Source organism: Salmo salar, chromosome ssa18 (assembly GCF_905237065.1).
Source record: "Salmo salar chromosome ssa18, Ssal_v3.1, whole genome shotgun sequence".
NCBI lineage: Eukaryota > Metazoa > Chordata > Actinopteri > Salmoniformes > Salmonidae > Salmo > Salmo salar.
The window spans coordinates 59,143,497-59,171,147 of record NC_059459.1 but is presented as its reverse complement, the minus strand read 5'-3'; the positions used below and the strand labels follow the sequence as shown (position 1 = coordinate 59,171,147).

General features: G+C 41.9%; 2 protein-coding genes across 4 annotated transcripts; one reads left to right on the top strand and one right to left on the bottom strand.

Moving 5' to 3' along the window:
• Positions 1 to 2,821: 2,821 nt before the first annotated feature.
• On the bottom strand, positions 2,822 to 11,905 carry LOC106577585 (palmitoyltransferase ZDHHC21). Of its 2 annotated transcripts, none has more exons than XM_014155756.2 (8): positions 11,588 to 11,905; positions 10,866 to 11,030; positions 10,681 to 10,779; positions 10,425 to 10,536; positions 9,914 to 10,052; positions 9,437 to 9,553; positions 6,757 to 6,800; positions 2,822 to 6,468 (listed from the first exon to the last, which is right to left on the bottom strand). In XM_014155756.2, the coding sequence occupies exons 2-8, from the start codon at positions 11,017 to 11,019 to the stop codon at positions 6,324 to 6,326; spliced, it is 810 nt and encodes a 269-aa protein (XP_014011231.1). In that variant the 5' UTR covers positions 11,020 to 11,030; positions 11,588 to 11,905; the 3' UTR covers positions 2,822 to 6,323. The 2 variants fall into 2 exon arrangements, with proteins under 2 accessions (XP_014011231.1, XP_014011232.1); XM_014155757.2 differs by having other exon boundaries at positions 10,866 to 11,067; positions 11,588 to 11,725.
• On the top strand, positions 11,905 to 27,642 carry plap (Phospholipase A-2-activating protein). 2 transcript variants are annotated; one of them, XM_014155492.2, is made up of 14 exons: positions 11,905 to 12,137; positions 12,696 to 12,808; positions 13,096 to 13,196; positions 13,374 to 13,494; positions 14,020 to 14,187; positions 14,537 to 14,672; positions 14,908 to 15,077; positions 23,218 to 23,369; positions 23,587 to 23,806; positions 24,082 to 24,147; positions 24,236 to 24,307; positions 24,494 to 24,601; positions 24,822 to 24,989; positions 26,925 to 27,640. In XM_014155492.2, the coding sequence occupies exons 1-14, from the start codon at positions 11,989 to 11,991 to the stop codon at positions 27,497 to 27,499; spliced, it is 2,319 nt and encodes a 772-aa protein (XP_014010967.2). In that variant the 5' UTR covers positions 11,905 to 11,988; the 3' UTR covers positions 27,500 to 27,640.
• Positions 27,643 to 27,651: the final 9 nt, after the last annotated feature.

Sequence of the window (27,651 nt, the reverse complement as noted above, 5' to 3'; positions counted from 1 at the left end):
GGGAGGGCGTTGTATGCATCGTGGAAGACAGAGTAGCAGTGGTCAAGTGTGTTACTCACTCGTGTACTGCAATCAATATGCTGATAAAATGTAGGTAGCCTTGTTCGCAGATTAGCTTCATTAAAATATCCAGCTACAATCAATGCAGACTCAGGATTTATGGTTTCCAGTTTGCATAAAGTCCAGTGAAGTTCCTTGATGACCGTCCTGGTATCCGCTTGCAGGGGGATATCCACGGCTGTGACGATAAACAAGGAGAGCTCTCTTGGGAGATAATACGATCGGCATTTGATTGTGAGGAGTTGTAGGTCAGGTGAAGGACTTGAGTTCTTGTATGTTGTTACAATTACAACACGAGTCGTTAATCATGAAACATACACCCCCGCCCTTCTTCTTACCAGAGAGATGTTTTTTCCTGTCGGCACGATGCACTGAAAATCCCGTTGGCTGTACGTACTCCGACAGCATATCCCCAGCTAGCCATTTTTCTGTGAAACAGAGTATGTTACAATCCCGTATATCTCTTTAGAAAGCAACTATTGCCCTAATTTCGTCGACTTTGTTAACTAGGGGCTGGACATTAGCGAGTAATATACTCAGAAGCGGTGGGTGGTGTGCGCGCATCTGAAGCCTCACTAGAAGACCGCTCCGGCACCCTCTCCTCCGATGGCGTTGTTTTGGGTCGGCCTCTGCAATCAGTTCAAATGCCCTGGGAGGTGCATACAAAGGAAAAGTCGTATTCCTGGTCGTAGTGCTGGTTATGCTGGTACGTTGACGTCTCTCTGATATTCAATAGTTCTTCCCTGCTGTATGTAATAACACTTAAGGTTTTCTGGGCTAACAATGTAAGAAATAATACATAAAAAAACTAAATACTGCACAGTTTCCTAAGGACTTGAAGCGAAGCTGCCATCTCTATCAGCGCCATCTTTCAAGTTCTCGGGAAGTTCTTCGTGGTTCCTCTAATGTGAGAAGGCACAATATATTAACATTTTTTATAGAGATGAGATGTTTACATGTTGGTTGTTTTGGCGAAAGATGTACTATGATTTCTTTTGTTTGAAAATAATTGTGTTAGAATGAATACATTTGTATGCAAATATCACCAGCCTTTTCTATGCTACAATCATATGCCACGGATTAAACATGACCCATATGGAAACAAACCTGAAATTAAAAAAAGATTGTCTGCGATTAATTACTAATTAAAAATCCAAAAATGTTTGACATGTCTACTGCATACTTAATCCTAGTCTAGGCTTGGTGAAATGGAGCAAAGCACATTGGGACAGTAATACCTCCAATCATACTGCTAATAAAACTGTATATAGACACGGCTTGCATCTTAAAAGACACTCCTCCACGCTTTAGATATTATGTTTATATCAAGCCCCTAATTATTTCCTTTGTTTCGCCAGATGTCCACTCCTGTGCTGGTAACAGGTGGCCACTTGTTTAATTAGTCCACTTGATGAAGCAAGACCAGAGATTAAGGAAATAAATTAACTTGGACTCTTGGTAGAAAATTTTCATATCATAAAATGACTTAAAGAAATTAAAGAAATATGTCATTGGTGTCGACCACTCTTGATGTGTAAGAATTAGGCCTATTTTATCTTCATCAATGATTTTGTAAACTCACTCAGACATACATAAAGTATGTGGACATGTCTGAGCATGGGCATATAGGGTATGTTTCAAGTTTAAGTTTAATCAAGTTTAATTGGTTAATTAAAAAATCCATTGCCATTGTCTAATCTGCACACAAAACTACCAACTATCACAGTATGGACAAAGGGATCTGTCTTAGCTCAGTCCCTGACTAGGAACGTATTGTGCAACATGTTTATTTCATGGCGTGTGTACTTATAACATGCATACAATGCATTGTTATACAATTTACTGTAACACAAAGCCTATTTTACTCATTTAAGGTAAATTGGAATGTCACTGGATTAGATAATAGCACCACAGTAACCATAAACTGATTATGAAGCATTTTTACTTTGTAAATGTAAAGACACCTCTACATGTGTACGATCTTAATTTGATCTCTCTTTTGTTGTTGAGGTTTTTCCTACATCGCAGGAAATGCAGATTAGCTTTATGATGTTCATAAATTCACTGAAAACCCGTACTAACACATGGTTATCTTAACAGTATTGTACTTTCCATGTAGCCTCCAGCTAATAGCCTAACCGCTGATCAAGCAACATTATGGACTAAATGTTCCAATCCTGTTGCTGCCGGATTATTTAGTTTAAACGATACTGGTCAAATTAAGATACTACATCTGTATGTCAGCTTTGCTTGGAGCATCCAAAAGGCTCATCACTCATAGGAGGAACGCACTCCATACTTGTTGCCAGTTTAGGTTGTCTGGAAGACAACAATGGTAACATAAATTAAATTCTGGGTTCATGCACACATTATTAACGCTTCATTGAGTTAAGACCTGGGGTTAGGGACAATTGACAAAGATGACCCACATATTGTTTTACTGAATTCAAACAGTGAATATTCATAACTACATACTTTGTTGGGTTTTGACTTTAGACACATTGTGTAAAAACAGTGCCTGACCAAGATGAAGGGTCTGTTAATTGTATCCTCCTTAACGTTTTTGGGGTGCAGGACTTTGCTCAAACCCTACTCTAACACTTGACCGAGCTAATAAAGGTCCTGAAGAGTAGTTGATTCATGTACCAAATGTGTTTTAGCAGGGTTGGTGCAAAAGCCTGCACACCCAGTAGCTCTCCAGTAGGAGGGGGTGGGCCACCTCTGATGAACAGAAATGAGCAAGAAATAACAATAAAACACATTTAAGAACTTAGTTACAGCATTTATTTAGTAAATAATCATGTGTATTGGCAGCATTTATATTCCCATGATTAAAACAATGGTTTTTTTCTTAATTGTCAAAGAAAATGAATATAATTATAACCTGAGACACAGAAAATAACCAACATGTATCACATTAACTTTAAATTCGGTCTTCCCAAAACAGATTTCAACTGAACAATTTTTTAAAAGCTCAAACTGAATTTCAAGTCATTAACAAATTCCTTTAATTCCATCAGTTAAAAACCTTTTTTAAATCTAAATTTTTCCCTGAAATTGATTCTCAAATGGACAATATTAGGCAAAAATTGATGTTCCATTCCTTATGCCATACCTTAATCGATCTGTAAGTTAACTAAATGTTAGAATTTTCAGAATATAGGTATTATGGGTACAATAAAAAACAGTAATGCTTTGTAGGTAATGTAAAATGTAGGTGGCTATTTGAAATGCATGTGTATGCGAGGCAATGTATGTGAGGCATACCAACATCTTAAGAGACGTTCCCTTTAAATATATATATTATGTTGAGTATACGGACGTCTACATTATATTTAAGTTATGGAGATACATTTCAATTGAACTCAATGAAATTAAATTCCATCTTATTGCAATCTCTTGAGGACAAAAGATTCTTAAGCTTCAAGCCTCTATACATTCTAATGCATCCTCAAGTCGGTCTTGATGTCAGGTTGGAGCCCAATTCATTACACAACAGTCAGGAATATATGTATGATATATGCACAACACATTAATGATCTACTGTATATATGCATTCTTCTTAATTACATTGAGAAAGAAAAGTTGTTGCAGCAAAAAGGCCTAACGAGAATCATTTAGCCAAATGCATGAGTCAGCACAACATTGGTACTTCAAGCTGAAATCTCTAACTGTAAAATATTGGTGTTCTTATATGTAAAAAATAAATATGTAAACAACAAGTAATATAACCTGAACATGCATGAATCATGTGTCAATAACATTAGATAAAAAAAATAAATAAGACGTATGCCGCAACTACAAGACTCAATAGATGTAGGATATTAATTTGATTGCCCAGTTGCAGGAGAACTTTCCTGCAATGGAGGAAAGCGTATTTGAGGTTTAGAAAGGCTTCTGAAGTTTGTAATTTCCACTTTGACATTTCAGATCTGATTTTTCCTCATGAAAAATGTATCAATTCAACAAAAACGTCAATTAATTACAATCCACATAATAATTCACGTCCTGTTGTTGCAGGATAATCGTTCGTGCTGTAGCAAACTGGCTCAAATTAAGATCCTACATCTGTATATGTGGACTCTCCTTCCTAGTACATTTGTAATTTAGCATAGACACTTATCTAGAGCCACTTATTAAAAGTTAATTATAATAAGGGTTTAGCCAAACAACCAAATAAAAAAGACTTGTAAGTAGATCTATGTTAATGGCTATGGAAAAGGTTAATGGCAAATTCCTTACTAAAATAAAAAAGTGCTACATTCTAATATCATGGGATGTAATAAAGTGCAGATTTCAGTAGCATGAAGTTGAATGATTACAGAGAAAGTGGTACATTACATTATATAGTGTCATAAGACAATGGAGCATCCATCACGAGTGATCAAGTTAGGAGGGAGATAACGTTTAAGAAGGGGAGGGTTGGGGAGTGTAGAAGACACACATAAGAACAGCAAGGGACCTAGCATCAAGCCCTGTGGGACACCAGTTGATATAATGAGGATATAGCTCCTCACCAAGGTCCTTTATAGACTTACAGTTGATGTAGTGTTAAAAAATATTGTTGTACATACATCTATGGTTTAAGACAGTTGGTGGCACTCCTATTGGTGATGTGCCATTGACAAATATTTCAAGTCTAAACGAAAAACATGTATTTTCATTATTGTAACATTAACATTCCCCATATATGATGCATCCTATGATGAAGGAAGTAAAGAGTAGAAAACATAATACAATGTCAACCAGGAAATTCAAATTAAAGACCCTATTGTTAATACAAAAAAAGATCCCAGCATCCACTACCATTTATGACCAATCAAGGTACAGAAAAAGGAGAAACTAGAAATATGACAGACAATTTACAGCAGCTGTCCCCACATTCAACATAACAAATCAACATCAACCAGTGCCTACTCACTTACATGGACAGTGTTCTGAGACTCCACTAGGTCTTACATTAGGAACAGGAGACTCAATATTATTATCATACATTAAATTCATTAAAAATGATCAACTCAAAAAGTGATGAGAACATTGAAATAAAAATCAATAAACTTAAAAAAGGAGTAATTCTTCAAAGATTTCTACAGCATATGTATACTGAAAGAATGTGGAATGTGTACAAATAATATAGAGGTAATATATCAGTGCATATGCACAATGTTACAGCCAAGTGTACAACAGCAGATACATATAAATACAAGTATTTGGTATAGCTTGAAATAAATGTTGATACAATCCACTTCTTTCACTGTGACTCCCCATTGGGACATTTTTCAAATCATCTTCATTGGTAAGGTTAAATAATTTGGCAATAGGCAGTGTGGAGGTTTGAAAAAGTCTCAAGCAAACATAGTGTTTTATAACAGATGACTTTCTAGCATTGTGAGATGTTTTTAATCATGGATATCTGTGAAGGTTCAGCACTTCTGTGGAAATGTTGTCTAATTGATAGTAATGAAAGTGGAACACAAGACATTACTTATTTTCCATTCACAGCGGTAATGGTTGGTTACTATGTAGTTAATATTAAGGTGTTAATAGTGGTAGGAGCATCTTTAAAAAATCTTTAAAAATAAATATGAGTGTAATCAGTAAAGCAAAGGAACCCTTGAACCATATAATTATGGAATGCAGTTAAATCATGGTACTGCTCTACAATATAGCAACCCATAAACCAACTTGCCCACCACTTGATAGCCAACTTCTTCCCAAAATAATTACTTATATAGCCTTCTGTAAAAAGCGTGTATCCAAACCATTTGGGAGACTGACTAAAAGTGTCATGGCACAAATTATAGAAAAATCAGGCTGTGTATTGGGTACAGAGTTAGGGTTAATATTTAGTGTCGTTTGAAGGTCTACATGGCCCTATAATCAACTTGAGGTTCTTAGTGATTTCCTTTTGAGTTTCTCTCAAAAGCAATTTCCCTTTAAAGTGGTTTCTGCAATGGGACAATAGAGCACAATGGAGCCCCTAGTAATGATTAGAAAGGGGACTAGGTTGCACTTGGTAACATGTACTCGACTCTTGCAGAGGTTTGTGATCCAGTTCAGGCACTGTCAATCCTACGTCCTATAGAGAAAGACAAAAAGACTGTGTGTATCCACTGACCAACCAAGACTACCACCGAGCTTAGATGGCACAAAACAGGGAGGTGAAGGCAGGCGGGGGGTGCTGAAAGTGTGCACAGTGTATTCTCTGTCAGAGATGGCAGCCTATCGTCTGGTTCGAAGTGGGACAGAGCTCCTTCACTTATCTACACGTGAGTGCGGAAGTGGTGGGGAAAGGTCAGCGGTTGCCTGCTCCTCAACGGGATGAACCACAGAACTTTCCAGGTAGTGCCAAACACCTCAGCCAGAGTCCGCTGCCAGGATTCCTTTGACCCACCACCAGCCCCGCCTCTGTGAAAGAGAAAGGAAAAATAATGTGCACAAGCATGCAAGTCCGAATGGTCCCTAAAGAGAAAAACAGAGGTCCCAAAACTAACTCTTGTGGAACACCAAATTCAACGAAATGGTACTGAGATGATTTGTCAACTAGCAGGCTGGACAAATTGTTTCCATTCAGATAACTAAAACATGAAACTGAAGAGGCTGTCCACAGAGCTCAACAAAGTCTGCAAGTACTAAAAGGATTTTCTTGTCCCTTGTATCAAAGGCAGCACAAAGGAGCAAACCCATGGTACTTACATTTTATTTGAGAAGTTAGCCATTTTCTCAATGGTGGTGGTGTCCTGTTAGGGGGTCACACAAGAGGGAAATAGTTTAAACAGTTAACATATTTGAGTAGTTTGCATGATCACAGACTGCCCTGGAACATTTATTTGCATTAATTAATAGGATGTGTACTACTTAGCCAGGTAAACCTCTTCAAGTGGAGGCCTTACACACAAAGCGATTCACCAAACAGAAAACACACCAAATGCAAATTAGATTTAAATAATTTTTTTACCTTTATTTAACTTAGGCAAGTCAATTAGGAACAAATTCTTATTTACAATGACGGTCTACCCCGGCCAAACCCTAACAACACTGTACATTTGTTACATATTGTTATCATCTTATTCCTGTTAGGTTGTTTTCTCGGTTAATAACAATCAACTGACCAACATCCTGCCATTGCCCTTCCTCCTTACCATATGTTTTGTTGTATTAAAATAGCCAATAGCTTCTGGTGGCGTACGTCCATACATTGAGACTTGGAGGTGTAGGGATTTGGCCAATCAGCAAATCTTTTACTAAGCCTGTTCACAGGTCTGTGCAACAACAAGACGAGTGAGTATTGGACTAAATAGGCCTTCCTGAGCTGCGAGAAGGACCCATGTTTACCTACAGGGACAATAATGGATTAGCAGTCCAGATGGTTTTACTCAGCTGGGCTCACATTTAAGCTTTTAAGTCTATTGCACCTTGGTGTTGGTTCATTACATCCTGTCAATCCACTCACAGAGGTTAAAGGTGAGGGCTCATCTAGGTCATGACAGCCAAGGACATGGTAAAGTTTACAAACACATCCTAATATTCCAACTACTTCGAGAGCAATAGGTAAAAATCTGGTCTGAGTGTGGATACACTAGTCACATACCCAGGGAACAGAACTGAGGCCGAATGGCATACATCAGTAAACAGTGCATAACATGCTACTTTGACATACAGTGCATTCTGGAAAGTATTCAGACCCCTTCACTTTTTCCACATTTTGTTATGTTACAGCCTTATTCTAACATTTCTTAAATCGTTTTTTCCCCCCTCATCAATGTACACACAATATCCCATAATGACAAAGTGAAAACAGGTTTTTAGAAATGTTTTCAAAGTTATAAAATAACAACAGAAATACCTTATTTACATAAGTATTCAGACCCTTTGCTATGAGACTCGAAATTGAGCTCAGGTCCATCCTGTTTCCACTGATCATCCTTGATGTTTCTACAACTTGATTGGAGTCCACCTGTGGTAAATTCAATTGATTGGACATGATTTGGAAAGACACACACCTGTCTATATAAAGGTCCCACAGTTGACAGTGCATGTCAGAGCAAAAACCAAGCAATGAGGTCGAAGGAATTGTCCGTAGAGCTCCGAGACAGGATTGTGTCAAGGCACAGATCTGGGGAAGGGTACCAAAACATTTCTGCAGCATTGAAGGTCCCCAAGAACACCGTGGCCTCCATCATTCTTATATGTAAGAAGTTTGGAACCACCAAGACTCGTCTTAGAGCTGGCCGCCCAGCCAAACTGAGCAATCGGGGGACAAGGGCCTTGGTCAGGGAGATGACCAAGAACCCGATGGTCACTGACAGAGCTCCAGAGTTCCTCTGTGGAGATGGGAGAAACTTCCAGAAGGACAACCATCTCTGCAGCACTCCACCAATCAGGCCCTTATGGTAGAGTAGCCAGACGGAAGCCACTCCTCAGTAAAAGGCACATGACAGCCCGCTTGAAGTTTGCCAAAAGGCACCTAAAGGACTCTCAGACCATGAGAAACAAGATTTTCTGGTCTGATGAAACCAAGAGAGCTCTTTGGCCTGAATGTCAAGCGTCACGTCAGGAAGAAATCAGGCCCTGCTCATCACCTGGCCATTATTATCCCTACGGTGAAGCATGGTGGTGGCAGCATCATGCTGTGGGGATGCTTTTCAGCAGCAGGGACTGGGAGACTAGTCAATACTGAGGGAAAGATGAATGGAGCAAAGTACAGAGAGATCCTTGATGAAAACCTGCTCCAGAGAGCTCAGGACCTCAGACTGGGGCGAAGGTTCCCCTTCCAACAGGAAAACGACCCAAGACAACACAGCCAAGACAATGCAGAAGTGCCTTCGGGACAAGTCTCTGAATGTCCTTGAGTGGCCCAGTTAGAGCCCGGACTTGAACCCAATCGAACAACTCTGGAGAGACCTGAAAATAGCTGTGCAGTGACACTCCCCATCCAACCTGACAGAGCTGGAGAGATCTGCAGAGAAGAATGGGAGAAACTCCCCAAATACAGGTGTGCCAAGCTTGTAGCATCATACCCAAGAAGACTCTTGGCTGTAATTGCTGCCAAAGGTGCTTCAACAAAGTACTGAGTAAAGGGTCTGAATACTAATGTAAATGTGATAGTTCAGTTTTTTTTTTAATATGCATTTGCAAAAATGGCTAAAAACCTGTTTTTGTTTTGTCATTATGGGATATTGTGTGTAGATTGATGATGGGGGAAAAAAATATTTCATCAATTTTAGAATAAGGCTGTTACGTAACAAAATGTGGAAAAAGGGAAGGGGTCTGAACACTTTCTGAATGCACAGTATAACAACAACTTCGATATTTACCTGACCACAATTTTCTAACCACAATCTGTAATGAGAGACAGTAGAGAGATTTGACTCACTGTCAGGATGCCAGCCAGCTGAGTATAGAAAAGGCTGCTCATGCCTCCGAACATCACCAGACCCATGATCGCAGACACTCGTATCAGGGCGAGCTCGTGACGTGCTGTAAATGCCTCCTATGAGAGAACAACCAGAAGAGGCCAAAGTCAACTTCACAGCACCATGCACATACTCCCGTCCTCTTTTCACACATTCAGCATACCATCTCCATTCAAATATGAATCATCAAAACATAGACGGGAGAGTGCTTTTTATGCGTCTAACAGACAGGTACCTGTGAGAGCTTGATACCATACTTTCCAAGGAAATAGTCAAATCTTGATCAAAAACTTTGACGAAATGCTTCCTTGTGATCGCTTTTACCAAATAGAACCAAGTCATGATTCAAACCATGTAGGGTTCTGTCCGGTGATGAATTCCTTGAATTAATGCTAGTTCAGTGTTGATAAGGCCTCACTTTTCATTCTTGACTTTACCTGGTCCAATGTGGTTAAGGGCTGGAAGTAATAGTACTGGCAGAAGTCCAGAGCCAGGGTGAACAAACTGAGGACCTGTGTGTAAAAACAGAGCTGCAAGAAGAGCCAGTGGTTGTCCTCCCCTACACAATTATTGATCCTGCCAGGAGACAAGATGGAGAAACGATACTTTTTACAGGACTGCTCATAGGCCTAGTTACAAGCTAGTCAAATATCAAGCAGATTTTCCTAAGAGGATAAAAAATTGTTTAGGCATAAACCGTTCAATTAACTGTCTATTGCTTTTAGCAATGTGGCAAATGGCAATCCCGGGGGTGCTGCTAGAGAAGAGGTGCAGTGTGGGGTGTAAATACTGTACAGGCGGCCCCCTCTCTTGGCCAGTTCGAGGAAAGACAATATCACCATCAGCTCTTTGAATGCTACACAAAATTCAAAATCCCCCCCCCCCACAAAGAGCTGCCCTGTATAGCTGAATCTCCTAGGGGAGTGATAGAAGTGTCTGAAGCCTTACCATGGACAGTGGTGGTCCATTCTACGTACACAATGGCCACAACGACTGCAGTGGTGGGACCTTTTTGGTCTCATCATGTTGCACTTGCTACACATTTCCCACTGCTCTCGCTCTGAAACAAAGTAGCAAAAAAGGTCTCCATGTCATGACTGACCATGTCAAATGATATACTTTTGTCATATAAAAAACCTTATATCAGCGGATCTTCTATCTGTATTCATGACACAGAGGGAGAGGCTGTAGAATGCCACATTACCTGAGTGAGGGATGTGGGGGTCGGTTGGGAGTCTGCCAGGGTCGGCTGTAGAAGCTCTAAAAAGTGCTGCCATACAGAAGGCTGATGCTAAGTAGTAACCTAGGAGGAGAGGAACAGGATGACTACAGCAGTAAAAGTCTTTGATTAGTCAGAAATAACTCCAGGTCTGTGGGATTGATACTCACTGACAACCAAGGCCCAGTGGATATGACCCTCATAGAAATGTGGCAGCAGCACCAACTTGGGGATGAAGAAGGAGTTGTAGAGCCAGATGGCCAACACCACACTGATGCAGAACCAGCCCATGGGGTCCACCACAAAGTGCAGCCGAAGCTTCATGGTTCCTGTGACTTGGGGACACAGAGAGACGAAGTGTCATAACCTTCCCTGGAGAAAAAGATATGCCCATTGGCAGTTTATGATCAGTGTTAATCAATAGGTTAGGTTGCACCTGTGAAGGTCTTACTCAATAAAAATTGAACTCATAGTCAACGTTATCTCACTTTCTCATACTCTTCTGATTCTTATTGGATGCCTGTGTACATCATGAACCAATGATGACATGTTAGTGTGCACCCCCCACCCATAAGTCACATTATGACACACACACACACACACACACACACAAATGTAATACATTCTGATTGTACCTTAACATACTGACACTTTACTAGCTAGCTACATATTTTCTGAAAGTAGACCATGTCAAGCATACAAGGTAGACAGTAGACCCATAAAAAATATATTGATTGCTGGCGAGCTTTTCTGACAGGTAGCTAGCTAGCGGGCTTGGTCTTTGTAGATAGCTAGCTAGCAGTAACAGATCAAAATGTGGCTAGCTATCACGTTACTCCACCTACACTTCAAGCTGGGAATATGTATTCCTAAAATTCAGAGGGATACCCACTTATTAGTACTGTCTTTTCCAATGAGTCCACCGGTTCAGTTCTTACTGGGTACTTCCGTGGAGATGCCGCAAATGAAATATTCTGTGACTGTGTTATGATTTGCTGTCAGAAAGATTTGTCCTGCTGCCACCTACTGGACGTGCGTTCGAACTTTTTTTGTATAATGTATTTTTTTGTAAGCCAAATAAAATATTATTCTGGTAGTGTTATTTGTATGATTTATCTAAAATATATATATAATTGCAAAAAAGAAATGTAATTGTCCCAGCATGCGATCTGAGGTCAAGGTTCATTTTCCTTACTACTTCCGCCTTACTTAACCGGCCGATTTCTTCTTGACAAGGGGTGCCAGTTCTCTGCTTAGAAGTTACGATTACAACATTGTGATATTGGTGATACAATGGCATCACCTAACTCATATAAACTAAGCTGCTCCATACCTGGCCATGAAATGGATGTTAGAGGTCTTGCAGCTGCTATTTTCCCTGACGGAGCCTTTATGTCTGTTTCCAGAGACCGAACCGGAAGAGTCTGGGTACCAAACTCAAGGTACCGCTAGTTAGCTTAGCTCAAATGACTATGTTTGTCTTACCATTTTAATGTTGTAAAGAATCATTTAGCAGCCCGTAGCCACACATATATCGATTCCCCTCAATTTACCATAACCATAATTTCAAGGCGAAACCTACAAGTCTCTACTAAAACATACTAGCTAGCTAACATAATTAGCGTTGTCATTCACTCAACTGAAATATGCAACCTAACCACACTATGGTCTGGACGTTTGGTTTCACTTCTGATATCCCCCCCCCCCCATTAATAACATTGCCACACAAACTGTACGGGACACAAACGTGACACAAGCTTTCTAAACTTTGAATGACAATCTTTGCGCACAAGGTTTCTCTAGGCCATATGGCAAGTAGTTTCATAGCTAACAGTAAGCTTTTATATAAAGCTGTGTTTTCAATGTAATCAAGTTTAACTTTAAATAGCATATGTAATGTGTCGCTATTCTCTCTACAGCCCAGACAGGGGTTTTACAGAAATGCATTGTATGACAGGCCATGAGAACTTTGTATCCTGTGTATGCATAATCGCTCCCAGCGACACGTATCCTCGGGGACTCATAGCCACAGGTGGAAACGACCACAACATCTGTGTTTTCACACTGGACCAACCACAACCGTTGTTCACACTCAAGGGACACAAAAACACAGGTATAGTTGATATACTGTTGATGCAAGTAGCCTAGCAGGTAAGAGCGTGTGGCCAGTAATGAGCCAACTAGGTGAAAAAATCTGTCTCTATGCCTTGAGCAAGGCACTTCATCCTAATTTCTCCTGTAAGTGCTCTGGATAAGAGCGTCTGCTAAATGACTGAAATGTAAATGTAATGCATCATTCTGGAACAACTAACTCAACTTGGCTACTTAAAATGCCAACTTGGTCTGATGACTCTTTCGTTGTTTATAAGTTGAAACTGTCCATGTTACGTATGTCCACAGTGTGTGCACTGTCCTCTGGGAAGTTTGGAACACTACTGAGTGGCTCTTGGGACACCACAGCAAAAGTCTGGCTCAATGAGAAGTGCATGATGACCTTACAGGTAAAGTGTCTGAGATTTGTCTATAGTATTTTTGATCTGGGTCATGTTCAGTAGTAAAATGTTTTGCAACATAAAATGAAAATCTGTGTTCTAATTGGATAAATCTGAAATAGTTTTCTCCCTGCTGAACACAACCCAGGTGAGTGACGATGGCAAGTTGTGCTCTTTGTATTGTAGGGACACACAGCAGCAGTGTGGGCGGTGGTCATATTGCCTGAACAAGGCCTCATGCTGTCTGGATCAGCTGACAAGACCATCAAGCTGTGGAAGGCTGGACGTTGTGAGAAGACGTTTACAGGTGAGAGATTAATGCACCTATCGTGGAAATTCTACACAGGGACACTCGATGTCAATCTTAAATGAATAATTCTTTATTAACAGCAAGATGGAGGTCGCAGTCAAACTTAGATACATAAAGTACCGGTCCGAAGCAACCTCTGTTAGATATCTCATATTCTGCTTACACACACAAGTTATATTTGCATGATTTATCTTATTCATTATTCATCATTAACGTTTGGTTCATGCATGTGACCGACCAATACCTCGCAAGGCTTCTTCTCTCCAAGCTGAGACCTTCAAACTGAGATATCCCTTTCCGTTTTCAAAACGATGCTCTGGGCGTACTGCCAAATTGCACATACTGCTAGTGAGGGTTCCTCCCAGGCATGTTCAGTCAGGCATTTGCATGAACACAGAAATGTGTTATTAGAAAAGCACAAACATAACATTTTTCATCACACACCCACTACCCACGTTGCCCCCTATAAATATTGTGTCAGTTCTGGGGCCAGACATCACTAAATGTCCTTGTCTGTCCCAGGTCACGAGGACTGTGTCAGGGGGCTAGCGGTGATCAGCGACCTGGAATTCTTCTCCTGTAGCAACGACGCCACTATCAGGAGATGGCTGGTGACTGGAGAATGTGTGCAAGTGTACTACAGCCATACCAACTACATCTACAGCCTGGCCGTTTTCCCCAATGGACAAGGTACAGTATGGACGACTGAACCCTGAGAATCTACTAGTGACTTGTTTGTGGAACCACTATGCCCTAGGAAAGTGTGACAATCTGTTGGTGATTCATAGTTATAGTTATCCGTCCTGATGTATTGTAATCTATAGGCTGATCTGCTCCTACTTAAATGTAGTTTGGTGTATAATTTGTAAATGGTTAACAGAACCTTTTGTATTGTTATTGGCCGCTTGTCTCTTTTGTGTGATTCATAGTCAAAAAGATAACTCCTGCACACAAAATATTATCTCTGCACATTTACTGTGTTGACGTTTCCGTCAGACATTTTTCTAGACAATTGGTTGGTGCTCCCCTCCCTTCTCAGGTTTCGTAAGCACAGGAGAGGACCGGACCTTGAGGATATGGAAGCAGGGCGACTGCCAACAGACCATACGTCTCCCAGCCCAGTCCGTGTGGTGCTGTTGCATCCTGCCTAACGGGGATATAGCTGTGGGCGCCAGGTAAACCCCACTGTCTATTTATTTTGTGGCATATTGGCATCTATACTGCTACTCCACCAAAATTATAAACCAAATACAATAATCTTCTCTTTGGTGTATGCTCATACAATATCATGATGCCCCCTACCTCCTTATAGCTTCACACACAGGGTAAACATAGTTGGAAGTGAGGTGAGAGCGATATTTCTGATATGACCTTGCTTTTGTGTCACCGGTCGTGTTATTTGCCTTACAGTGACGGCCTCATCAGAGTGTTCACTGAGGTGGAAGATCGTATGGCCAGCCCCCAGGACCTCCAGGCCTTCGAGGACGAGCTCTCCAAGACCACCATCGACCCCAAGACAGGGGACATGGGGGACATCAAGATGGAGGATCTTCCAGGAAGGGAGCACCTCGAGGAGCCTGGTAAATGAATTTGTATCTGCATGTTCTATTATGTTATTCCATTCCACTATATACAGTGAGCTCCAAAGGTATTGGGACAGTGACACATGTGTTGTTGTTTTGGCTCTGTACATTGAATTGATACAATGACAATGAGGTTAAAGTGCAGACTGTCAGCTTTAATTTCATCCACATCGGGTTAACTGTTTAGAAATTACAGCACGTTTTGTACATAGTCCTCCCATTTTAGGGGACCAAATGTATTGGGACAAATTCACCTGTGTATTAAAGTAGTTCAAAGTTTAATATTTGGTCCCATATTCCTAACATGCAATGATTACATCAAGCTTGCGACTCTACAAACTTGTTGGATGCATTAGCTGTTTGTTTTGGTTGTGTTTCAGATTATTTTGTGAAATGAATGGTAAATAATGTATTGTCATTTTGGAGTCACTGTTATTGTGAATAAGGATATAATATTTTTTTAAACACTAATACATTAATGTGGATGCTACCATGATTATGGATAGTCCTTAATGAATTGTGAATAATGATGAGTGAGAAAGTTACAGATGCACAAAGATCAAACCCCCAAGACATGCTAACCTCTCACCATTACAATAACAGGGCAGGTTAGCATTTTAGATCATACCCCCAAGACATGCTAACCTCTCACCATTACAGTAACAGGGGAGGTTAGCATTTTAGATCATACCCCCAAGACATGCTAACCTCTCACCATTACAATAACAGGGGAGGTTAGCATTTTAGATCATACCCCCAAGACATGCTAACCTCTCACCATTACAATAACAGGGCAGGTTAGCATTTTAGATCATACCCCCAAGACATGCTAACCTCTCACCATTACAGTAACAGGGGAGGTTAGCATTTTTGGGGGGGGGGTTTATGATATTTGTGCCAAATCCAAAGTGCTGGAGTACCAAGCCAAAACAAAAAACAAATGTGTCACTGTCCCAATACTTTTGGAGCTCAATGTACAGTCGCGGCCAGAAGTTTTGAGAATGACACAAATATTTATTTTCACAAAGTTTGCTGCTTCAGTGTCTTTAGATATTTTTGTCAGATGTTACTATGGAATACTGAAGTATAATTACAAGTATTTCATAAGTGTCAAAGGCTTTTATTGACAATTACATGAAGTTGATGCAAGGAGTCAATATTTGCAGTGTTGACCCTTTTTTTTCCCAAGACCTCTGCAATCCGCCCTGGCATGCTGTCAATTAACTTCCGGGCCACATCCTGACTGATGTCAGCCCATTCTTGCATAATCAATGCTTGGAGTTTGTCAGGATTTATGGGGTTTTGTTTGTCCACCCGCCTCTTGAGGATTGACCACAAGTTCTCAATGGGATTAATGCTTGGGGAGTTTCCTGGCCATGAACCCAAAATATGGATGTTTTGTTCCCCGAGCCACTTAGTTATCACTTTTGCCTTATGGCAAGGTGCTCCATCATGCTGGGAAAGGTATTGTTCATCACCAAACTGTTCCTGGATGATTGGGAGAAGTTGCTCTCGGAGAATGTGTTGGTACCATTCTTTATTCATGGCTGTGTTCTTAGGCAAAATCGTGAGTGAGCCCACTCCCTTGGCTGAGAAGCAACCCCACACATGACTGGTCTTAGGACGCTTTACTGTTGGCATGACACAGGACTGATGGTAGCGCTCACCTTCTCTTCTCCCGACAAGCATTTTTTGTTGATGCCCCAAACAATCGGAAAGGGGATTCATCAGAGAAAATAACTTTACCCCAGTCCTCAGCAGTCCAATCCCTGTACCTTTTGCAGAATATCAGTCTGTCCCTGATGTTTTTCCTGGAGAGAAGTGGCTTCTTTGCTGCCCTTCTTGACACCAGGCCATCCTCAAAGTCTTCGCCTCACTGTGCGTGCAGATGCACTCACACCTGCCTGCTGCCATTCCTGAGCCAGCTCTGTACTGGTGGTGCCCCGATCCCGCAGCTGAATCAACTTTAGGAGACGGTCCTGGCGCTTGCTAGACTTTATTGAGCGCCCTGAAGCCTTCTTCACAACAATTGAACCGCTCTCCTTGAAGTTCTTGATGATCCGATAAATGGTTGATTTAGGTGCAATCTTACTGTCAGCAATATCCTTGCCTGTGAAGCCCTTTTTGTGCAAAGCAATGATGACGGCACGTGTTTCCTTGCAGGTAACCATGGTTGACAGAGGAAGAACAATTATTCCAAGCACCACCCTCCTTTTGAAGCTTCCAGTCTGTTATTCAAACTCAATCAGCATGACAGAGTGATCTCCAGCCTTGTCCTCATCAACACTCACACCTGTGTTAACGAGAGAATCACTGACATGATGTCAGCTGGTTCTTTTGTGGCAGGGCTGAAATGCAGTGGAAATGTGTTTGGGGGATTCAGTTCATTTGCATGGCAAAGAGGGACTTTGCAATTCATCTGATCACTCTTCATAACATTCTGGAGTATATGCAAATTGCCATCATACAAACTGAGGCAGCAGACTTTGTGAAAATTAATATTTGTGTCATTCTCAACTTTTGGCCATGACTGTATGTATTAATATTTACAGTCAGGTCCAAAATTATTGGCACTGTTGATAAAGTTGAGCAAAAAGACTGAGTTAAATAATACAAATAGCTACAGTGCCTTCAGAAAGTATTCACACCATTTGACCTTTTCCACATTTTGTGGTGTTACAGCCTGAATACATTTTTTTGCCTAAATAAGTCCAGGAGTAAAAATGTGCATGGACTCACTTTGTGTGCAATAATAGTGTTTAACATGATTGTTCAAGGACTACCTCATCTCTGTATCCACACATACATCTAAGGTCCTTCAGTCAATTTGAAACACAGATTCCTTGACAAAGACCAGGGAGGTTTTCCAGTGCCTCGCAAAGAAGGGATCCTATTGGTAGATGGGTATTAATAAAAAAAATACATTGAATATCCCTTTGATCATGGTGAAGTCATTAATGACACTTTGGATGGTGTATCAATACACCCAGTCGTAACAAAGATACAAGCGTTCTTCCTAACTCAGTTGCCGAAGAGGAAGGAAACCACTCAGGGATTTCACCATGAGGCCAATGGTGACTTTAAAACAGTTACAGGGTTTAATGGCTGTGATAGGAGAAAACTGAGGATGGAACAACGTTGTAGTTAATCCGCAATACTAACCTAATTGGTAGTGAAAAGGAACCCTGTACAAAAATAAATATTCCAAAACATGCATCAAGGCACTAAAGTAACACTGTGAAAAATTTGCCAAAGCAATTCAATTTTTGTCCTGAATACAAAGTGTTGTGTTATATTTGATTTGCCCCAAACACATTACTGAGTACCACTCTCCATATTTTCAAGCATAGTGGTGGCTGCATCATGTTGTGTGTATGCTTGTCATCATTAAGGACTGGGGAGTTTTTCAGGATAAAAAAAGAAATGGAATGGAGCTAAGCACAGGCAAAAACACAAGGCCAAATCTACACTGGAGTTGCTTACCAAGAAGACAGTGAATATTCCTGAGTGGCCGAGTTAGTCTTGACTGAAATCTACTTGAAAATCTATGGCAAGACCGAAAAATGGTTGTCTAGCAATGATCAACAACCAATTTGAAAGAGCTTGAAGCATTTTTAAAAGGATAATGGGCAAATGTTGCACAATCCAGGTGTGGAAAGCTCTTAAAGACTTACCCAGAAAGACTCACAGCTGTAACTGCTGCCAAAGATGCTTCTACAAAGTATTAACTCAGTGGTGTAAATTTATTTTATGCATTTAATTTGCAAACATTTCTAAAACCATATTTTGGGGTATTGTGTGTAGAATGGGGATGAAATAATATTGACACACATACCAATACGGTGAATGAGTTTATCAGGAAGTGCATAGGAGATGTTGTACCCACTGTGACTATTAAAACTACCCCAACCAGAAACTGTGGATGTATGGGAGCCTTTGCACAAAACTACAGTGTAGTTATTCCCTCCGCTAAGCAATCAAGCAGGCTAAACGTCGGTATTGGGACAAAGTTGAGTCCCAGTTCAACGACTCAGACACGAGACGGATGTGGCAGGGTCTACAGACAATCATGGATTATAAAAGGACAGCCAGCCACGTCGCGGACACCGACGTCTTGCTTCCGGACAGGCTGAACACCTTCTTCGCTTGCTTTGAGGATAATAGTGCCACTGATGCGGCCCGCTATCAAGGACTGTGGGCTCTCCTTCTCCGGAGCCGGAGTAAGACATTTAAGCGTGTTAACCTTCGCAAGGCTGCCGGCCCAGATGGTATCCCTAGCCGCGTCCTCAGAGCATGCGCAGACCAGCTGGTTGGTGTGTTTACCGATATATTCAATCTCTCCCTATCCCAGTCTGTTGTCCCCACATGCTTCAAGATGGCCACCGTTGTCCCTGTACCTGAGAAAGCAAAGGAAATTGAACTAAATGACTATCGCCCCATAGCACTCACCTCTGTCATCAGGAAGTGCTTTGAGAGACTAGTCAAGGATCATATCACCTCCACCTTACCTGCCACCCTAGACCCACTTCAATTTGCTTACTGCCCCCAATAGATCAACAGACGATGCAATCGCCCCCACCACACTGCCCTGTCCCATCTTTACAAGAGGCATACCTATGTAAGAATGCTGTTCATTGACTATAGCTCAGCATTCAACACTATAGTTTATCACAAACTGTTTCTACATATTGGTTATTGATTTGGACACGTTAAAACTGTGTTTTGACATTGCACTATTCTCATTTAGCAAAATGTTATTGAAAAGACGTTGAAAATAAGACTATGCCCGACTTCCAATATATGTTCGGTTGTTGTTGAAAGTGAAAGTTGAAAAGATGTATTTTCTGGTCGTTTTTTCAATGACTTGAAAACAGCTTCATTTCAATGTACTTGCAGCCTATACACATGGACGCAGTATAATAAATTGGTCTATAATACATTTTATTAACAATCCCACATCACTCCAGTATTTCTTTACAACATTCAAGTGCTAATTGTCTTTATTCCACTACTGAAGAAGCATGACTCAAATCACCTCATATTTAAAAAAAATTAAAAATGTAAGTACTTTTTTTTTTTTTTTTATGAAATGTATGTATTCACTACTGTAAGTCGCTCTGGATAAGAGTGTCTGCTAAATGACTAAAATGTAAATGTAAATGTATAGTTCCCTCCAAGCTCATCAAGCTCGGGGCCCTGGGTCTGAACCCCGCCCTGTGCAACTGGGTCCTGGACTTCCTGACGGGACGCCCCCAGGTGGCGAAGGTAGGAAACACCTCTTCCCTGATCCTTAACACTGGGGCCCCACAAGGGTGGGTGCTCAGCCCCATCCTGTACTCCCTGTTCACCCATGACTGTGGCCACGCCCACCTCCAACTCAATCATCAAGTTTGCAGACGACACAACAGTAGTAGGCTTGATTACCAACAATGATGAGACAGCCTACAGTGAAGAGGTGAGGGCTCTGAGAGTGTGGTGCCTGGAAAATAAACTCACTCAACGTCAACAAAACTAAGGAGATGATCGTGGACTTCAGGAAACAGCAGAGGGAGCACCCCCCCCCTATCCACATTGATGGGACACCAGTGGAGAAGGTGGAAAGCTTCAAGTTCCTCTGCGTACACATCACTGACAAACTGAAGTGGTCCACCCACACAGACAGTGTGGTGAAGGCGCAACAGAACCACTTCAACCTCAGGAGGCTAATGAAATTTGGCTGAACACCTAAAACCCTCACAAACTTTTACAGATGCACAATTGAGAGCATCCTGTCAGGCTGTCTCACCGCCTGGTAAGGCAACTGCACCGCCCACAACCGCAAAGCTCTCCAGAGGGGGGTGCGGTCTGCCCAACGTATTACCGGTGGCAAACTTCCTGCCCTCCTGGAGACCTACAGCACCCGATGCCATAGAAAGGCCAAAAAGATCAAGGACATCAACCACCCGAGCCACTGCCTGTTCACCCTGCTACCATCCAGAAGGCGATGTCAGTACAGGTGCATCAAAGCTGGGACCGAGAGACAGAAGCTGTTTTTCAATCTCAAGGCCATCAGACTGCTAAACAGCCATCACTAACACATCAGAGGCGGCTGCCTAAAGACATAGATTAGGAATCACTGGCCACTTTTAGAAATGGATCACTAGCCACTTTAATAATATTTCCGTATCTAGCATTACTCATCTCTTATGTATAAACTGCACTCCGCACTATTCTACGGCATCTTAGTCACTTAAATTGTGTTTACATATTGCATCACCCATTTCATTTGTGTATATTGTATTCTATACTACACCACTGACTGTTAAACAGCCATCTCCAGCACATCAGAGGCTGCTGACTATAAGACATAGATTAGGAATCACTGGTCACTTTAAGGAAATGAAACACTAGCCACTTTAATAATTTCTCCGTTTCTTGCATTAAACACCTCATATGGATAAACTGTACTCTATACTATTCTACAGTATCTTAGTCACTTTAATTTTGTGTAAATATTGTATCACCCATCTCATATGTATTTACTGTATTCTATACTATGCCACTGTATCTTAGTCCAATGCCGCTCTGACGTATGTGTGTGTGTGTGTATATATATATATATATATATATATATATATATATATATATATATATATATATATATATATATATATATATATTCTTAATCCATTCCTTACTTAGATTTCTGTGTATTTTGGGTATATGTTGCGAAACTGTTAGATATTACTTGTTTGATATTACTGCACTGTCGGAGCTAGAAACACAAGCATTTCACTACACCTGCAATAACATCTGCTAAACACGTTTATGTGACCAATAAATTTGATTTTGTTTTGGGTGAGAGAAAAACATATAATTTAATCAATTTTGAATTCCATCTGTAACAACAAAATGTGGAATAAGTCAAGGGGTATGAATATTTTCTGTATACATTTTTATTTTATACTAATACCATTGCTAAGAGAAAGACATTTTCTTTAACAAGGGAAAAAAATCTCTCAAAGATTGTCACACCTGTTTTCAATACCTCACCTTGTGAGGTGTGCGTGGCCAAAGAGCTCTATTTTCATGTCATCAAACAAATGTAAACGCTTGGAGTTTGCGAAACGGCATTGGCACTTGGATTGGAACCGGTGCTATGATCAGATGACATACAGCTCTTTGGCCACACACACACCAGTGGTGGGTTTTGTGTCGAAAGAAAGATGCATAAGCAGAAAAGAACCCCATTCCTACTGTGACATATGGTGGTGGATCTTTGAAGGTATGGTGTTATTTTGCTTCCACTGGTCCTGGGGCCCTTGTTAAGGTCAACATCATAATGAACTTTACCCAGTACCAGGAGAGTTTTGACAAAAACCTGGTTGCCTCTGCCAGGAGGCTGAAACTGGGCCGCAAGTGGATCTTCCAGCAAGACAATAACACCAAGCACGCAACAAAATCCACAAAGAAATGGTTAATTGACCACAATATCAACATTTTGCAATGGCAATCTCAGTCTCCTGACTTGAACCCCATTTGAAAACCTGTGGTTAAACATGTGGCAGTTTATAAGTGCAGATGAAGGATTTCAAGGATCTGGAAAGATTATGTATGGAGGAATGGTGTAAGATCCTTGCCAATCTGTTCTCCAATCTCATTATCGTTATCCTCGCAAGGTGATGTATTGAATACAGGGGTGCCAATAATTTGACCCCTGTCTTTTTGAGAAAAATGTAAATCTCTTTCTCTGAGCAATTGAATGAGTATAAAATGTAATTTTCACCCCCCAAAAAAGCATACAATATACAGTAGCTCAGTATTTGTATTTAATTTATAGTATATTTTGCTTTTCTTTATTGAGGGTGCCAATAACTTTGGACCTGACTGTATATATTCAATGAATATAAACTATAAAGACATTACATGCACAGAATCACTGTTTGGCTATTATTGTTTTTTGCATCTACAGTCACTGGTCACTGACATCTTACATGAATGATCAACTTATTTGACCAATCGTCAAGCTTTAGTAAAACCTGCACAACTAAAAACCACAGATGCACGTGAAAGTGGAGTAATCCAGATAACATCCTTGTTGTGTTGTAGTGCATACAATATGATTACACATTAAGATGTCTGTTTGTCTGTCTCCCAGGGAACCGGGACGGCCAGACACGGCTTATCAAAGAGGGCCAGAACGTGGAGGCGTACCAGTGGAGCGTGGCCGACAGCCGCTGGATGAAGATTGGAGATGTGGTGGGAGGGTCCAACCAGCAGACCTCCAAGAAAGTCAACTATGAGGGGAAGGTGATGTGCACCCCAACGTTGGGTGAATGGTGATAACAATAGAACATTTTCCTCAGAGGAAAATTATTGTACGCTGTACTAAAATACAATCAATGTCCAAAGTACAGACACGAGGCACATTATTCACAAGGGATTTCATCTACACTTAACTGAAGCGAGCTGTCACACAGTGAATCTCTCAACACAGGTCCAAGCCATCTTTTGAATGATTTTCCAGGAGTACGACTTTGTCTTCACCATCGACATCAACGAGGGTGGCCCGTCCATGAAGCTGCCCTACAACGTGACGGACGACCCCTGGCTGACAGCCCACAACTTCCTGCAGAAGAACGAGCTCAGCCCCATGTTCCTGGACCAGGTGGCCAACTTCATCATCGAAAACACCAAAGGACACACCTTGGGAGCCGCCGCGCCCAGCGCTGCTGACCCGTTCACTGGTAGGGCCACTGAGCCATCTTCATTACCTTTTTAGATTCTTAACACACACCGCGTACATTCTTAACACACACCGGCCCAGCCCAGTAGTATCAACCCATTCACTGGTAGGGCCGACTGGCCATTTTCACTCTATAGGATGATCGTTCCCTTTTCTAAGACAAGGTGCTCAAAGTTACCGTAACATTTGAAATAGACAGGTCATGGAAATTCAAATTGCGTTTAGAATAGCACACTAACTGTATTTTCACCCTGCTTTTATCATGTTCACCATTAGGCTCAGGCCGATACATTCCTGGAGCTGCTGACAACAGAGCAGGCTTTGGGGCTGACCCCTTCACAGGTAAATAAACACAAATGTAATTTTCTTGTACATTTCAGTTTGATGAGGACATGCTGTTCTAATACGTTTAATATGGTGTTTTCCCCAGGCACTGGGCGGTACATCCCAGGATCGGGGACTCCTACAGGGGCTCCGGTGGGAGTGGCAGACCCCTTCACAGGTTTGTCACTATAGCAACTCCTTCAATGTCAAGGGTTTAATCAGAGGTCACATTAACACTCAAATGTGTTTTTCCCCCCAAAAATTACACTTAAAAGACAAAACCCAATATCACTGCTAAAGCAGATAATCTTTTGTTTGGTTGAGGGGTAGGGCTAACACTTCTACCCCCCTCTTGTCTTCCCAGGTGAGGGTGCCTACTCCTCGGCTGCCTCGAGGCAGACCTCCACAAACATCTACTTCCCAAAAACAGACAGTGTGACCTTCGAGCAGGCTAACGCAACACAGATAATGGGTAAGCACTGAACAGAACATGATTTTTTGATATTTTACGAACCGTAATAGTCTGTCTATTTATTCAGCGTACAAAACTGATCAACCAGCACTGTGGCTGAACTGAAATAATGTGGATAGCTATATGGTAATCTTACTACAGTAAATACATACTGGGTATTATAAAGTGTCTGTTTCATTCTCAATGGCATCTCTTTATAATAACTTTGCCCTTTCATCAGCCAAGCTGAAGGAGCTGAATGGTGGAGCCCCTGGGGAATATAGGCTGTCTGAGGAGGTCCTGGAGAGCCTGGAGAAACTGCTGGTGTCTGTCTGTAACCCCTGCGCCTCAGAGCAGCCCACCACAGAGCAGATCAGCCTGCTCTGGAAGACCTCCCACTGGCCAGAAGGTAGACTAACACACATCTTGGGCAGGATTTGGGTTTATCCCACTAGACTAGTGCAGAGGTGGGCAATTCTGATCCTGGCGAGCCGCAATGTGTGCAGGCTTTTGCTTCCAGTCACTAGCAAACTGATTTATAGTGAACAAAAATATAAACGCAACATGTAAAGTGTTGGTGCCATGTTTCATGAGCTGAAATAAAAGATCCCAGAAATTTTCCACACGCACAAAAATATTATTTCTCTCTAATTTTGTGCATAGATTTGTTTGCAATCCCTGTTAGTGAGCATTTCTCCTTTGCCAAGATAATCCATCCACCTGACAGGTGTGGCATATCAAGAAGCTGATTTAACAGCACGATCATTACACAGGTGCACCTTGTGCTGGGGACAATAAAAGTCCACTTAAATGTGCAGTTTTGTCACAACACTATGCCACAGATGTCTCAAGTTTTGAGGGAGTGTGCAATTGGCATACTGACTTCAGGAATGTCCACCAGAGCTGTTGCCAGAGAATTTAATGTTAATTTCTCTACCATAAGCCAACTCCAATGTTGTTTTAGAGAATTTGGCAGTATGTCCAACCGCAGACCACACCAGCCCAGGACCTCCAGATCCGTCTTCTTCACCTGCGGGATCATCTGAGACCAGCCACCAGGAAAGCTGATGAAACTGTGGGTTTGCACAACCAAAGAAATTCTGCACAAACTGTCAGAAACCGCCTCAGGGAAGCTCATCTGCGTGCTCGTCGTCCTCACCAAGGTCTTGACCTGACTGTAGTTCGGCTTCAGTGGGCAAATGCTTACCTTCACTGGCATGCTGGAGAAGTGTGCTCTTCATGGATGAATCCCAGTTTAAACTGTAGTTATTGTGACAGGGTAGGAACCAAAGTGTTGACAACTGTTTCCTATGGGGCCCTACAATCTTTGGGTACATCTTAGAACTTCATGCAGTTAACATATTCTTGCTTTGCATATTTGATTTAGAAGATACTGTTGCACAAAAAACATGCAGATGTAGGTCTAGACCATCATTTGTATTATCAGACTGTATAGCTACAGGCTCTGTCGCAGCTAGCCGCGACCGGGAGACCCATGGGATAGCGCACAATTGGCCCAGCTTCGTCCGGGTTAGGGGAGGGTTTGGCTGGCAGGGATGTCCTTGTCCCATCGCGCACTAGCGACTCCTATGGCGGGCCGGGTGCAGTGCACCATGACACGGTCGCCAGGTGTACAGCGTTTCCTCCGACACATTGGTGCGGCTGGCTTCTGGGTTAAGTGGGCATTGTGTCAAGAAGCAGTGCGGCTTAGTTGGGTTGTGTTTCGGAGGACGCACGGCTCTCGACCTTCGCCTCTCCCGAGTCCGTACGGGAGTTGCAGCGATGAGACAAGACTGTAACTACCAATTGGATACCACAAACTTGGGAAGAAAAAGGGTTAAAAAAAGAAGCAAACTAATAGTTTAATTATAGAACGCCAGTGGATTTATATTAAGAAGCAAAGTGAAAACAGCATCGTTGTCTTCATTGTTGCATATGCAGCATTGACCATGCAGCGCCCTTGCCCAGTCATGTGAAGTCCGTAGATTAGAGCCTATTGAATTCATTTCAATTGACTGATTTCCTTATTTGAACTGTAACTCAATAAAATCTTTTATAATTGTTGCATGTTGCATTTATATTTTTGTTCAGTATAGATAGTCAAGCAAATATGGTCAGGTGTGTTAGTGGACTGCAAGCCCCCAGCACTTATTGCCCACTCTTGCACTTTACCCTCTGAAGTCCTGATAAGCATTTTGTTTTACTTCAGTTTCATTGTTTTAAGAATAAAAGGCCCCATCGGCCTTTTCAAGTATGTGAAACCGTTGCACATTACAATAATTGAACATATGGTAATGTACCATTTTCATTGAGCTGTGATCACCTGTTCTCTCCTGTCCTGCAGACATCGTCTTCCCCGTCCTGGACATCCTGCGGCTGGCGGTGCGCCACCCGCAGGTCAACGACAGCCTATGCGGCGGCGACGCGGATGATGGCGTGGCGCTCTGCAACCACCTGCTGAGCCTGATGAAGCCTCAGGGTCGGCCAGCCAATCAGATGCTGGCGCTGCGGATACTGTGCAACTGCTTCAGTGGCTGGCGAGGCCGGTCCCTCCTATTGGCCCAACGGGAGGCAGTCCTGTCCCACGCCGCTGACCTCTGCTCTGTTTGCAACAAGAACATTCACATCGCCCTCGCGACTCTCGTTCTCAACTACGCTGGTTCACTCCACGGCCAGCCCGACCTGGAGGCCAAGGCCCAGTGTCTGTCGGTGGCCAGCGCTGCACTGGAGTCGGTGCAGGACAAGGAGGCAGTGTTCAGGCTCCTGGTGGCCCTGGGGACCACAGTGGCCTCTGACCAGACAGCCCAGGACCTGGCCAAGTCACTGGGGGTCATGTCACAGATCGCCAAGTACACCTCGGTCACCGACCCAGCCAAGGTCGGCGAGTGCTGCCAGCTGGTTTTAAAAGAACTGCAGTGATCTGATTTCCTGTGACTTAAGACACACTGGTTTCCCCTTTCCTCTCCTTATATTATTACTAGTCTCTGTTCAAGTGTTTAAATTACTTTTGAGACTTGGATTGCATGTGCTGCAATAAAAGTATGTACAAATTTAATCTTTCATGAAGCCTG

Bases quoted from the DNA above. Each gene is read 5' to 3' on its own strand.
- LOC106577585 (XM_014155756.2), bottom strand. From the start codon at position 11,019: ATGAAGCTTCGGCTGCACTTTGTGGTGGACCCCATGGGCTGGTTCTGC. The intron at 10,780-10,865 runs GTGAGTATCAAT...CTCTCCTCCTAG, and splicing joins CCACTGGGCCTTGGTTGTCA to GTTACTACTTAGCATCAGCC. The intron at 6,801-9,436 runs GTGAGTCAAATC...ACCCCCTAACAG, and splicing joins AGCTGGCTGGCATCCTGACA to GACACCACCACCATTGAGAA.
- plap (XM_014155492.2), top strand. From the start codon at position 11,989: ATGGCATCACCTAACTCATATAAACTAAGCTGCTCCATACCTGGCCAT. The intron at 12,138-12,695 runs GTACCGCTAGTT...AATCGCTCCCAG, and splicing joins GTCTGGGTACCAAACTCAAG to CGACACGTATCCTCGGGGAC. The intron at 15,078-23,217 runs GTAAATGAATTT...TCTGTCTCCCAG, and splicing joins GGAGCACCTCGAGGAGCCTG to GGAACCGGGACGGCCAGACA.